Source organism: Camellia sinensis, chromosome 1 (genome assembly GCF_055761805.1).
Source record: "Camellia sinensis isolate YWXY chromosome 1, ASM5576180v1, whole genome shotgun sequence".
NCBI lineage: Eukaryota > Viridiplantae > Streptophyta > Magnoliopsida > Ericales > Theaceae > Camellia > Camellia sinensis.
In genome coordinates this window covers 78,293,189-78,307,659 of record NC_138961.1, presented here as the reverse complement: position 1 = coordinate 78,307,659, position 14,471 = coordinate 78,293,189, and the positions used below count along the sequence as shown (strand labels likewise).

The 14,471-nt window shown below is 33.4% G+C and overlaps 1 protein-coding gene and 1 long non-coding RNA gene across 3 annotated transcripts; both read right to left on the bottom strand.

Annotated features, from left to right (window-relative positions):
- Positions 1 to 3,235: 3,235 nt before the first annotated feature.
- On the bottom strand, positions 3,236 to 7,029 carry LOC145795489 (uncharacterized). 2 transcript variants are annotated; one of them, XR_014336510.1, is made up of 2 exons: positions 5,767 to 7,029; positions 3,236 to 3,855 (listed from the first exon to the last, which is right to left on the bottom strand). It is a non-coding gene; the product is annotated as an uncharacterized LOC145795489 (long non-coding RNA). The 2 variants fall into 2 exon arrangements; XR_014336517.1 differs by having other exon boundaries at positions 5,815 to 7,029.
- A 6,603-nt stretch (positions 7,030 to 13,632) lies between these two features.
- On the bottom strand, positions 13,633 to 14,016 carry LOC145803708 (F-box protein CPR1-like). Its single transcript, XM_082897046.1, has one exon. The coding sequence runs from the start codon at positions 14,014 to 14,016 to the stop codon at positions 13,633 to 13,635; it is 384 nt and encodes a 127-aa protein (XP_082753172.1).
- Between the last annotated feature and the right edge of the window lie 455 nt (positions 14,017 to 14,471).

The window sequence follows — 14,471 nt, the reverse complement described above, 5'->3', positions numbered from 1 at the left end:
TATAATAAAAATGCCACACTTCCCAAAGTATTTTTGGTAAAATACTGCAATTTTTTTTTTTTTATTTGTAGTTTGAAAATATCTAAAAGTTTATGTTTTATAAGAGACTTCACAAAAATTGAACCTTGATAAAAAAAAAAATAAAAAATAAAAAATGATTGTGGTTTCTCATTTGGAAGAGAAAAGAAAAGAAAATATTGTATTTCCTCACTATCACCTTTGGATGGATAAGAAAGTAAAACATGTGAGAGAGGGATATGAGTAAAAAAAAAAAAAATTCTTCTTTGTATTTTAAGGGGCAATCTCAGTATCATGAAAATTTTATAACCAGTCAATTTTTTTTCCAGCAAAACTCACCACTTTTGGTGACAAATCAAATATAAAAACTAAGAGAGTTCTCTTTCTCACAATTTCTAGTCATTTCTCACCGAATTTATAACCGAACATGAGAGAGAAATCTCTTTCTTTTCATTTCTCACCCAATCAGCCCATCCAAAAAGACTGCATGTACTGTAATGAGAGCAATTGATGACTAAAGATAGGAAGGAAAACATTTGAAATAACAAAAAACATTTCTCATGGTCAAACTGGAAAATAAACTAATTTGGACAGAAACGTTTTCCACCTTTAAAAGATAGAATACGTTTTATGGGCTAGCGTTCTACAAACACGACCACCGCAACCACCCCACCACTAACATTGCCGCCACAACCATAACTACTATCACCACCCCTGTCACTATCACCACCACTACTATCACCACCACCACAACCACCATCATCACCACTACCACCATCAACCCACTACTACTACTGCCACCGCCACTGCGACCAGCACTGCCACACCATCACCACTCTATCACCCACTACTAACACCATTGCCCATCACCGCCACTACCACCCTGCCCACACATTAATTTTTGAGGTCACAAACCAACAAAGGAAAATTTCTATCAAAAACTCATTTTGAAAACATTTTGTTCTGTTGGAAAATGTTTTCCGCTGAAACAAACGGAGCATTAAGTAATTGATGGTCTGAAACAATCCAATTAGCAGTCAGATAGATCAATGTGAGTCCAGTTCCTATGACCGGCCTCTACTTTAATTTATAGTATTTAGCATGATATATATCCAAAAAGAACGAATGAGAACCAAAGTAAAGGAAAGTAGCATAAAGTTTTCATCCACAAATAGTTTCCAAATTAGGTGATCAAACATCCAAAACATTCAACAGATCCACACAAAGAAAAGCAATATTAGGTTCAAACTCCAAACAAAGATAATAAAATAGGTTTATACCAAATTCAGCTGCAAACCACTTTCTCTATTTATTCCATTCTCTCTCTCTCTCTCTCTCTCTCTCTCTCTCTCTTCTCCATAAAGCATCATTGAACGACTAAACGGTTGATTCCTGAAACTGAAGTTGTTCTGCTCCAAGCACCACTACCTCATGCTGCAGAATGTGCCCTCGAAAGATGAGATAATTAGAACACAGAGAAATCTATAAGTACATCTTATAATAGTTTTTGAAATTAAATATTTTCAAACATCCAACCAATATAATAGATTAAAATGTGACATAGTAATATGTTTGAAAGAAAAATGAGAATGAATAACAGATACAATACTCTGTATATATTCTTGCTAGTGGTCTAGATTATATGTGATCAACAAGAAAGTTTCAAGAAGGAACATTGTGAAAAGAACAATCAGGAGCACTCAGAAAATGCCACTGTGGACACAAAAAAAACACAAAAAACCAAAAAAAAAAAAACAAAAAACAAAAAACAAAAACAAAAACAAAAACAAAGCTAAAAAATTTGAATAAAAATGTCAATTTAAATGGCCAAACACCAGCTATAATGGGAAACAGATCAGTTTTTCTGCTAGTTGAAACAAAAAGCCACCAATAGCAACAAAAATTTTAAAAATAATATGCTGCACTTCTGTAGATCGCAAATGAAAAGGCCACAATATGGCCAAGAAAATGCATCAGCCGTTCCAACCGGGTCCACTCAAACAATGTTGTGTAGGCAATCAGGCAAACATTTTTTCCTCTGAAAACAAAATAAAGTAAATAAACTATCAACATCTAATAAACGATAATCACATATCTACCCTCTTAACTTTGCAACTTTTACATAAGGGCAATAAACCATAGATGAATTAAAGAGAGAAGACTTGTCGAAATTTCATTTATAAGATGGTTTTCTGGGTGAACAAAGAATAAAATCGAAAAACAGTTGGGACTTCGTATATTTATCCACAAAAAAAAAATAAATAAATAAATAAATAAATAAAAAATAAAATAAAATAAAATTGGACCTCATTGGGATTCTGGAATTTTGAAAGCTCTCGGCATCATAAACATTTCATTGCAAGATCACTTCCTTTTTTTTTTTTCTTTTTTTTTTTGGTTTCTTTTTCCAAGTACCTTAAGGAGGGTCAAAATACAAACCTATACTGTTGGGCAGTCCTCTTAGGAACCATTGAAAGGTATGAATGGGATATGCAAAAAGTGAAAAAAGGTATGGGATCAGTCACAAAAAGATTCAGGGGCAGTGGTGCATAAGCACCAGTATGATGGACCAAATCCTTAGAGAACCAGTGACTTGAATAATCACAAAAGAACCTAAAGCCTTGGTGTAGCATAACAACTCAGACATAAGCTGGGAGTTCACCAAACTTTGGAATAATGACACATCTATAGAAGATTTAAGCTTAGTTATCTCACTTCAATCCTAATTTGAATATCACAACCTAGATCAAGCTTGAGGTGAAATTATTGGCAAACCCAAAACCATGGTTACCAAAGGTTGCACAACAAGAGAGAGAGAGTTATGTTTCATTATACAAACTCTGTATATGTCTATTAAAGCAATTCTAGATATTAAATGATCTAATAGATTCATCATTACCCTTCATAATATTTTCATACCTGATCCAAAAACCAATAATCTTTTAATGTTTCATCTTTGACAAAATGTAAAATTCAGTTTATCAACATCGTTTCCGAACTTAGGAACTCAAACATGATGAAGATTAATTACCATTTGATTGGACCAATGCCCATGCCTATGAACCAGATTGTACTTGGTAGAGATCCCTATGAAGAACTTTAAAAATTCATGCAGAAACAAACCAAGAGGAATGAAAACAATTAGAAATAACTAATCACAAATAAACAACTTATACCATTCACAAACAGGGAGCCTATAAGTACGCGCAAGATAGATTGTGAGAAAATCCATTACATTATACAAGATAGGGAACAATTGGTAAAGGGCATATGCCAGGCCAAATACTTTGCAATCGTTGTGACAAGCCAAGTTGTGCATAACATTCATGCATCCATTCATGTTTTGCTAGAAAGGAACATAGAATTGTTGTGTATGAAGAGAAGTCTAATCGAAAAAGTTCCCTTTTATGCTTCATAGCCTGAAAAAAAATAATTCAACCAGAATAAAAAAGAAAGAAAAAGAAGACATACAGACACCAATTCAAGGTGGAGAAAAAACTTGCACGACATCACATAAATATCAAAATGACACTAATGTTAACAAATTCACATTATTGACACCACCAAATAACATGGAGTAACATCAACCCAACAAAAATATAGAAGACACTCAAGCCTATTCAACTAAACCATCATCCTTTCCACATGCATCTTGACAAATACCTACTTCCATTGAGGATCTCAAATAGCCTGGTGGCTCTCTATCCATGTTATTCTATAGGATGAAACGATCACTCTTGGAACTGGATGGCTCACTCATCCAACCTATATCTCTTTGCCTTTGACAGGTCAGCTTTATTCTTGGCTTCGCATGCTTCCATCTGTGCTTGGAGGGACCTAATAGGAACAAAAGAAACACTTTCATTCGGGAAACAAAATGAAACATGAAATTCACAATGATTCAGGTAAGTTGCCGAATTTTTTTTGAGTGGTGCTATTAGCACCCTATGAATTATTTTGGACCCCCCATCTATTTTATTTTTTTAATTCCAATTTTATCCAAATATAAAGTTACATTTTTACCCTTATTCTTAATATTCTAACCCTAATTTTCCGAACCCTAACCCTAATTTCCCAAACCCTAACCCACAAAAATTTTCACCACCATCTCCACCGGCGATCACCACTGCCATTGCCGCCGGCGACCTCTGTCTCTCTCACATCACTCCTTCATTCGTCGTGAATCGGCTCCTCATTTATCTAGGGTTAAGGTTTTCCAGGTCTCATAATCTCTTCAACAATGGCAGCTCCTTCGGTTGAGATCGTCCAGTACTTCGACCGAAAGAAGACCACCATCTCCATTGGCAATGAGAATCCATAGATTTGAGCATGCGAACTAAAAACAATCAAAAAATACACTGCACGATTCGTTTTTATGATCATCTAATCATCAATTCAGCTCGGTGAGCTCAAACCGTGGGAAGATCTGTATCAGTGATCAAGTTCAGACAAAGAAGAAGAGTTCGAAATCAAACCTCGACTGTAGGATTGCCGCAACCGTCGAAGACCTGCCGTGCATGGACAGACTAGATCGTCGCCATGAATCGTAGTTTAGATCTGCCGAGAGAGAGAGAGAGAAACCAGATCTGGGAAAAAAAAGATGAGAAAATGGGTCGCGATGGTCGGAGGTTGTGGAATGGTGGTCGCCAGTGGGGAAGGTGCTGGGAGGTCGCCGGAGGAGTTGGGCTGCCGGTGGTAAGAAAATTGCAAAAAAAAAAGTTGGGGGCCAAAAAAGATGAGGGGGTATAATTGGTATTAGGATGGGGGTTCAAAGAGAAAATAGGGGGATTTTGCTGGGTGGGGGTTCAAAGAAATTGGGGGGGGGGGGCAAAGTAAAGAGGCAAGTGCAAATAGCAGCACTTTTTTTTTTTTATTTTAATTATGCTTAGTTACTTACATGTATCCCTATGGCCAGTTTGTTTCAAGAAATGTATAACTGGAAGAATAAATGAAAGTGCAAATGAAATCATAACAAAATGTCATAACGGATTTTTATTCAAGAAAAAATAAATAAAGAAATAAATAAAAATTATGCATATAACCATTCACAACTTTGCAAAAAATATATATAAAACATGTTGTCTCAACTCAACCGCGAGCCCTTGGGCATCTGTAGTTTTCAATGAATTCAAGAACCAACAAAACAATTCATTTTTTTTTTTTTTTTAATCACCTTCAGGAAACTTTCCCTGAAAATATTGATGCAGCGTCTTTGTCACATCGTCATTGTTTTCTAAAGCCTTTAAAGCATCCCATCCTAACCAACAGAATCATCTAGGACATACATATTATTGGGAGAAATACGAAACAGTGATTCTTTGGGGAAAAAAAATTACAAAATCATAAAAAAGTTTAAACTTTTAATTGTTAACATTTATAAGATTTAACATTGATTTGTAATAATTCTTTGAAAATACCACTAATGTGATATTTCCCCTATATTATTTGGTGTTAGAAAGAATTTTTTTTTATTTTTTTTTCATAAATAGGTGTTAGAAAGAAATATATGAGATGGAAAGAAAGACTGACAAAATGAAGAATGATAATATCAATCATCTTAAAAAACTAAACAATTATGCCACATGGTATGAAAGATTCATTTGCAATTGACCAAAAACGAATAACAAAATGGACCTTATAGGTTACCCACGCAATCAAACAAAAAAGAGAGAACAATGCAGCGGCATAGACATATAGAAGTAAAATGAAGTGATAAAAAATAGGTTATGCTCATTTCAATCGGGTTACCTGTCCCGGAGTATTCTTTTCTGCGATGATTGGTAATAGTATTATTACCTCTTGATCATGTTGCTCCAATTGGGTGAAACAAGGCTCTCCACATAAGTTCCTGCTTCAAATTGAGATGAACCGCTTCGAACCACTAGCTCCCTACATTTTTCTTCTTGAGGATCAAAGAGCATTAGCTTATTTCTTCTCGTGTCGAACAAAACTTGGCCAGTCCTTGGTAAACACAAGATTTTCGAACCGATTGTGATTTTGGTCCAGGAATCTCTCACACCATACTCTTTCATCACCCAAACATCTTGGCAACCATTACAGAGAGGAACAAGCACACGAAGGCACCCATCAAGGGCACCAAGCCGAAGCTTAAGACGGTGAGCATACTGCAGAGTTGGAAATGGCATAATCTGGAAATTTTCATCTGCCAAATGAAATGTGGCAATAACATCCAACTTTTTCGAGTCCGTAGTTAACCAATGGAGAGAGCCACTAACAAAAATAACCGATGGGCATCCAAATATAAAAGGGTTACCCGGATAAGAATAATCCTCAATCCTTCACCATGAATCGGTACTTTTTGTATACACACTGACTATAATACTATCAGTACAATCAGATATGCAGAAATAATGAGAAATTCTCACAACTTTGTAGTCATCATTGGATGAATCATAGCCAAGTCCATAACTATCACAAAAAAATTTATAAAAAAAATGTATACTTTTTTGAAAAAGGTGAATTGGGTATTTTTCCAGACTGTCTAGTAGATGGGTTAATCAAAAAAGAAGAGCGATTGTTATGAAGCATCAGCAACAAGCGATTACACGAACCACGCAAAGACCAGAGACCATGATTAGGGTATTGATTTGGTGGGAATTTTAGGTGCAGAGCAGCCAATGAATCGTGGCTGAATTGGGACGATTTGAGAAGGACGGAGTAGAAATCGACAGAGTTGAATAGGAGAATGAGTCGGTCGTGTTCGCTGGTGTTGCGATTGAGGTGGGTTTTGATGAAGTGAGGGTTGGAGATCAGAGAGAACATGGTTTCGAAACAGACCTGAATTGGCAGAGAGTGGTGATGGGAAGTCTCGAGTGTATTTCGATGATAATCTCTTCGGAAAGGTTCGCCATTGTCGTCTCGTGAGAGCTTCAAAGGTGTTGAGAGACGTGGTAGTGTGTTTCCCTCCCAATTGTTCAATCTTGTACATGCATTTAAATTAGGATTATTGCACTGTCCTCCTCAATTTGAGACTCTGGGAGCCATGAGCTTGGGATGAAGCTAAGGCCCCGTTTGTTTTAAGACATAGAATGGAGGGGATTGATAGTGAGGGGATTATTAGTGAGGGGATTCATAGTGAGGAATTGTTAAATTATTTTTATATAAAATAATAAAATAAATAAAAAAATATAAAAAATTAAAAATTATATTTAAAAAAAAATTCCCATATATAAAAAAATAAAAAAAATTCTAATCCCCTCACTATTTTTCTAATACCATCTCTACCTCCTCCTTACCAATCCTCTCTCCAAGGGTATTAGTAATACCAATGGACTAATAGTCTCAAGGCCTTCTCCCAAAACAAACAAGGCTATTACTAATACCTTGGTATTAGCAATCTCAATACCCTCTCTTTCACCCAAAACAAACGGGGGTTATTTGGAATAATTTAAATAAATATATTTTTTTATTTTTTATAAAAAAAAATATGTATAAAAGTAGAGAGATGATAAGTACATTTATCTAATAGCATCCTTACCAGTTTATTTAAATTTTATCTTAAAATATTATTAAAAAATGCATTTCTTATTTTAAGAATTACTTTTCGTCTACCTTCTCCAACAAACTCCTTATTCTTTCTTTATTCAATTAAAATAATATTTTTATTTATTTTTAAATTTAAATATTTTTTTAATAATAAAATAATTAAACATTATAAAATAAAGTAAAAAATGGGAGCTGAAAGGCAACTCCATGTTTCTTGCTATAAAGTCAAATAATTACATAAGAAAGCAGCAAAAGCCCGAGGCCAGATGTCTGGGAAGTCGATCGGCTGGATATTCGAGTGGACAACCAACGAAGCGAGTTTTGCCTAGATCTTTTCATCTGGGACATCCGAGTGGACAACCACTGTTAGATATAAGGGAGCTACAGTGACTGTAGTAATCCTAAATTTAAAAGGTTGTATAAGGGATCTGGTGGGAAAGGATTTTTGAAGAATCAACCCTTTATAATAACTTTTTGCTATTATAAGGGATCTGCTGAGATGCTTTAAATAGGTGTACTTATATCCATCATGCCAAACAACCCCTAAAAGTGGAATGGACTTCTCTCCTATGCTTAATCGGAGTGGAGATATGTTGTGAGGTCTATTAGGCCTATTTTTGGGTCACGTTTTAATCTTCTGAATTATTCGTAAATTAGGATTCATCAATCAAGTTAATTGGACAATGACAAGTATTCAGATTAATTTTGTATGATTTTTTTTTTCACTGGTCATTTTTTCATATGAAACAAATCTGAACATATAGTTATCGTTATCCGATCAACTTAATATTTTGCAAAGATTATGACTGGACAAATACTAAAATATGAACAATTAAAATTATCAAAACGAAACCAAAAATAAGTTTAATAGATCTAACAACATAAACAATTTTTTTAAAAAAAATTCTATCAATTTTTTTTATCAACTTTTCATATTCAAAAAATAAAAATAAAAATAGTGAAGACAATTTATATATATATATATATATATATTTTTCTAGTTAAGTAGAACATAAAATGAGATGATTTTTGAATATTTTTTTATATAAAAAAAATTCATTGAAAAAGAAAAATATATAAATAAGGCACTAAAAAAAGATAATTTCAAACATTCAGAGGATATTTGTCTAGCTGTAATGGTGACCCGATTCGATTAACAGTTCAATGAGATTCACATAATTATGTTTGGTGATTAAAAATGACATGAAACAAATAGTCTTATAGAACTATAAATCCCCCTAATGGTGAAAATCAAATATATTTCTACCATTTAATATGTTAGTTTAGATATATTTTTATACCACATTTTATTTAAAATAGGCCATATTTTCTTATTATATTTTATTTGTCAACACTACTTAGTGGATTAAACCAATAAAATTATTAATATATAAAGTGATAAACAAATTATGAGAAAAGAAAACTGTCATTCTAACATCATTGTTACTTTATAAAGAAACAACTCAAATCTCTTAGTCATATTTAAGACTATAATTTTCTATTTATATGCTTTAAAAAAATTATTACTAGAAATAAATACTCATTTGATGTCTATTTTTTTTTTTAAAAAAAAAAAAATTTATAAACAATTTATAAAATTTATAAAATTCTAGTTTAAAAAATTATTTTTGCGAACAAATTTCATCAATTCTTCCTTTCCCACGCCTTCAGCCACCACACATGGCCCATCACCATCTTTGGCTTCCCCTATCTACGGCTACCATCACCAGCAAACACTGCCAGTGAGTCCTCCCACCTTCAACAACCATCAACTACCTCCTACCGCCCAGCAACCACTTCCATCAACATTCTCCTTTCTGTATAATTTACTTTTAGTGAATAAATAATCTTTACTAAACATTTTCCTCTTCTTTATTTTCTAGGCAACCAATAGATAACAAGAAAAACAGTTTATATAAAGTTTGATTGGTGATAACTGCTTGAGGCCTCATGCTCAGACTGTAAACCTGGATTTTGTGTTGCTACTCCTTTGAAAGAAGAAGAATATGTAAGAATTCACAGAATCACAAACAGAAAAACTGACTCTATTTTAACTTCAATTCCTGAATAATTAAAGTGTTTGCACTTCTGTGAGATTCAAAAAATTGGGGACATCTCCACCAACTGGCATTGCCCCAAACCAAACTGAGTTGACATGTTTGTGTGGTTTCCAAATATATATACAATGATAGATGGACACGTGAAGAACTATAGATATCAATGGCACTAGTTAAAATGCAAAATAAAAAATCTTTCGGCTATTTGACAATCCATTACATGAACAACAATACAAAAGCATGCCATAATCAACCAAAGGTACTATCTATATTCACCATCAGAACAGTGTGATAGAAACTCAATATCATAGAACTATAAATATCAATGAAAGCTCTACACCCAAAACCTTTTCCATCCATCCATCCAGCATTGAAGAAGAGCACACCAATCTTGCAAAATTTGACCCTAGCCACTTAAGCCAAAGTTGTATAATCAAAATATATAATCAAACTCCATACAACATAACAAATTAAATTCACACTGTTTTAATAACATCAAGGGAAAAGAGACAACAATGGAGCAACATAGATAGATAAAAGTAAAATGAAAAAGATTTAAGTTGATCCATGATACCTATACAGTACTAATGTTGATGCTTGTTATTGCGCCATGATCATATTGCTGCAATTGGGTGAAACAAGGCTTTCCACCTAAGTTCCAGCTGCAAAATGATTTGGACAGGCTCGAACCACAAGTCTCTTAAATTTTTTCTCTTGTGGATTGTAGAAGATTAACTTTTTTTGACAAATCCCCAACAAAAATTCACCAATCTCTGATAAACACAACCCATTGCACAAAGGAAAACAACCATGATTGATTGTAAATTTGATCCAAGAATCCCTCACACCATACTCTTTCATCACTCAAACATCTTTACAACCACAGCGGCTAGAAACAAGCATACAAAGGCACCCTCCAAGAACACTGAGCTCTTCAAATAAAACAAAGTCGTCAACAGGAGATGGCACATCTCCATAATTTTCATATGTTAAATCAAGTGAAGCAATTACGGCCGAATTATTTGAGGCCACAAAACTACTAGCAAACCAATGAAGAGCCCCATTAATAAAAATCTCTGGCGAAGGCCCATAAGGTGTATGAATATAGGGAGAGTCCTCAATTCTGCCCCATGAACTAATTCTTACGCTATACACACTGACTATATTATCATCAAAATCAGAACCATAGTCATAATGAGCAATACTCACAACTTTCTAGTCATCACTGGATGAGTCATAACCAAGCCCATAACTATCTAAACACAAACATTTATTAACAGAGTTGATTGAAAAATGTGAAATTGGCAATTTTTTAGATATTCTAGTAGATGGGTTAACCAAAAAGAAAGAGAAATAGTCATTGAACATCAATAACAACCCATTGCAGGAACCCTAAATCTCCTTACAAAGATTTGGGTTTTGCTTGGAAGGGAATTTAAGGTGGAAAGCCTCGAAATTGTTTTGAAATTGGAAAGTTTTGAAATTTGAAGGAGTGGAAATTGAAAGAACTCGAAAGGAGGATGAGTCGATCGTGATGGTGATTGTTGTTTGTGTTGCGATTGAGTTGGGTTTTGATGAAAAAAGGGTCGGAGATGAGAGAGAGCCATGGCTTCGAAACGCACTTGAATCTGCAGAGTGGCGACGGAGAGTCGAGAGAGTATGTTCACGATGATCATGTTTGGAAGGTTCGCCATTGATTTGCTTTGCTTGTTTTGTTTTTTTTTTTTTTTTTGCTTTGCCACGAAACTATTATTGCTCTGTGTGGTTTTATATGCATTTAAAATAAGGGCTAATCAGATCCATCAACAATTACGAAATTATTACTTGAAAAACCCTTCTAAATTTTTTTTTTTAAAATAAATAAATTTGCACCCCTCAATTATAACATTATTTTATTTTACTATGGCTATGTTTTACTCGTAATAAAATTCGTTTCCCAATCTTATTCAAGCATAAATTTTGAACAATTATCCAAGTGATCATGGAAAGAGCATTAGATGCACCGTGCGTAAGATTTTAAGTTCAAATCTAAAAAAAAAAAGAGTCTGACTTATACCTCGACTGTTATATTATGTATATATATATATAATATATATATATTATTAAGTGTTTGGTTTTATAAGAAATTTTCAATAAGAAAATATAAATATATTAAATAATATAAGACTATCTTTACACTTCAATGACTAACATTCCTCTCAAATGTGAAATTCTCATGAAATTTTGAGAGAATCGAATTCTTTTTTCTTTTTCTTTTCTTTTTTTTTTCTTTTTTTTTTTTTTTGTGTGGACAAAATCCTATTTAGTTAGAAAATGTGATTCTTGCTAAAATAAAAATATAATAATAATAAGGAATCACTTTTCTATTCTAATTTGTTCCAAATGGTGAAATTATGAAAATCGATAATTAACTTCTCATTCCCCTTCAAGATTATTGTTATTTAAACACAACCTATGAATAAGTTTTCACAAACTGATTTGATCTAGTTCTAAAGTAAATTACACCCTACTCATGTTTTTTTTTTTTTTTTTCATGACAAATGAAAAAAGCTTCATTCCATATAATAAAAGGATATTATTATATGGAAAAAGATAGCATAGAAAGAAAGAGGCACCCTTAGTTACTTCCTGCTAAACTAAAAGGATAACATAACAAAACAACCTATGACACAAACTAAACAAAATAGACACAACATTTGTAATACTAAGACTTGGGTAATATAGTGAGACCACAGAACTGACATTGATAGAAGCAAAATAGTGTTCCCTCTTACTTCATAGTTTAAAAAAATCTCAACCAACAAAAAAGAAAAAAAGCAAATCAAATCTGAGGAGGAAATAGCACTAGCAAAGCATAACACAAATATCATATTACACAGAAGTTAATAAGTTCACAGTATTGGCACCACAAAACAACATGAGTAACATCAACAGAGAATAAACAGGTTTTAGTCAAGCTTACCCAATTAAGACATTTATTTTTCTTTCCATAGGCATCTTGAGAAATTCTCACTTCTAGTAAAGATCCTCGAACATTATCAAGGCCTTATAAAGCTAATTCTTCAATCAAATGAGGAGAAGCGAGGACTCAGGTGATTGGATGACTCATCGACAAATCATCATCAGTCTTAGAATCGTAACATGCTTCAGGCCGTGCTTGGGGAACCCTAATAGGAATTTTGTTTAGTAAAAGAAACACTTCTATTCAGGAAACAAAATGGAAAAGGAGATTTCACAATGATTTGAATAAGTTGCAAATATATGTGTTAGTTATGCTTGCTTGCATGTACCCCTATGATCATTTCATTTCAACAAATGTATAAGCAAAAATATAAAGGAAAGAGCAAATGAAATAATGGCAAAACATAAGGAATGATTTTTATTTGACAACGGATAAAAATATTCACAACTTTGCATAAAAAGTACAAAACAAAAACAAGGCAGCAGAGGGACAAAAATAGAAGAGCTAAGATATTACGAAAAATAAGAAACAGAGAAAGCCAAATACACTCACTGAAGACCATCAGTCACTCCAGTACAGGCTCATATAGTTGAAGGACCTAAGAAAGAGAGACCCTCCATGTGTTCACCTTAGAGTAACATGTTAAACTATCATGCAACTCCTTGCGCCTCTATAAGAAAAAAAAAAAAAAAAAAAAAAAAAAAAAACCGTTTTTTTTTAAAAATTACCACTAGGAAACTTTTCTAAAATATTGATGTAACGTGTCTTTGCCACATTGTTATTGTTTTCAAACACCTTTAAAGCATCATATCCTAACCAGCTGAACCATATATGATATTTTATATATATAAATATATATAATGGTGTTGGAAAGAAAATTATGAGATGTCAAGAAAGACCAACAAAGAGAAGAAGATAACCTCAATTACCTTCAAAATCTAACCAACTAAATCATGTGGATCACATATTCATCACCTAAACATCATTATAAACACCATATTGAGGAACAAGCACACAAAGGCACCCTCCAAGAACACCAAGCTTTTCAACTAGGATAAAGTTATCAACAGAATCTGGAGATGGCATATCTCAAAAAATTTCATCTGCTAAATCAAATGAAACAATGGCAGTAGATTTATTCGAACCCACACCTTTACGAGCTAACCAGTGGAGAGCCCCTCTAACAAGAATCCCTCGTGAAGGTCCATAAAGTGTATGGTCATAAGGAGAATCCTCAATCCTTCTCCACAAATTCGTCTTTAGGGTATACACACTGACGATGTTATCAACACAATTATCATCTTGGTCATGATAAGAAATTCTCACAACTTTGTAGTCATCATTGGATAAGTCATAACCTAGCCCATAGCTATTCAAATGAGATTTAGACTTAGAAAAAGATGATTTGGGAAATTTTCTAGATTGACTAGTAGATGGGTTCACCAAAATGCAAGAGAAACAAATATCAAGCATCAACAACAAGCCATCACACGAACCCCAAATATCAACGCAACGATGAGGATTTTGCTCAGGCGGGAATTTCAGGTGAACTGCCACAAAATCATCACGGAATTGGAATGATTTGAGATCCACAAAATAGAAATAAGAAAAATCCAAAATGAGAATGAGTCAAGTTAAGCCCAGTTCCATTATTGCCTCATAAATTGTTGATACAAATGCCTCTAACCAAGGTTATGGTGGCATATTAAAACAGTTTAATCCTTACAGTAAAAATGATGAACTTCTTCATTTTACTTCGGGAACATGGAACAAAGCAGCTCTAAACTATCCTACTATTAAAAAGGAATGTTTAGCAATTGTTAAATGTGTTTTAAAATTTCAAGATGATTTATTAAACCAACACTTTTTAATTCGTGTTGATTGTTCTGCTACTAAACAAATCTTTAAAAAAGATGTTCAAAATTTAG

Excerpts from the sequence above, each read along its gene's own strand:
- LOC145803708 (XM_082897046.1), bottom strand. The coding sequence starts at position 14,016 with ATGCTTGATATTTGTTTCTCTTGCATTTTGGTGAACCCATCTACTAGT.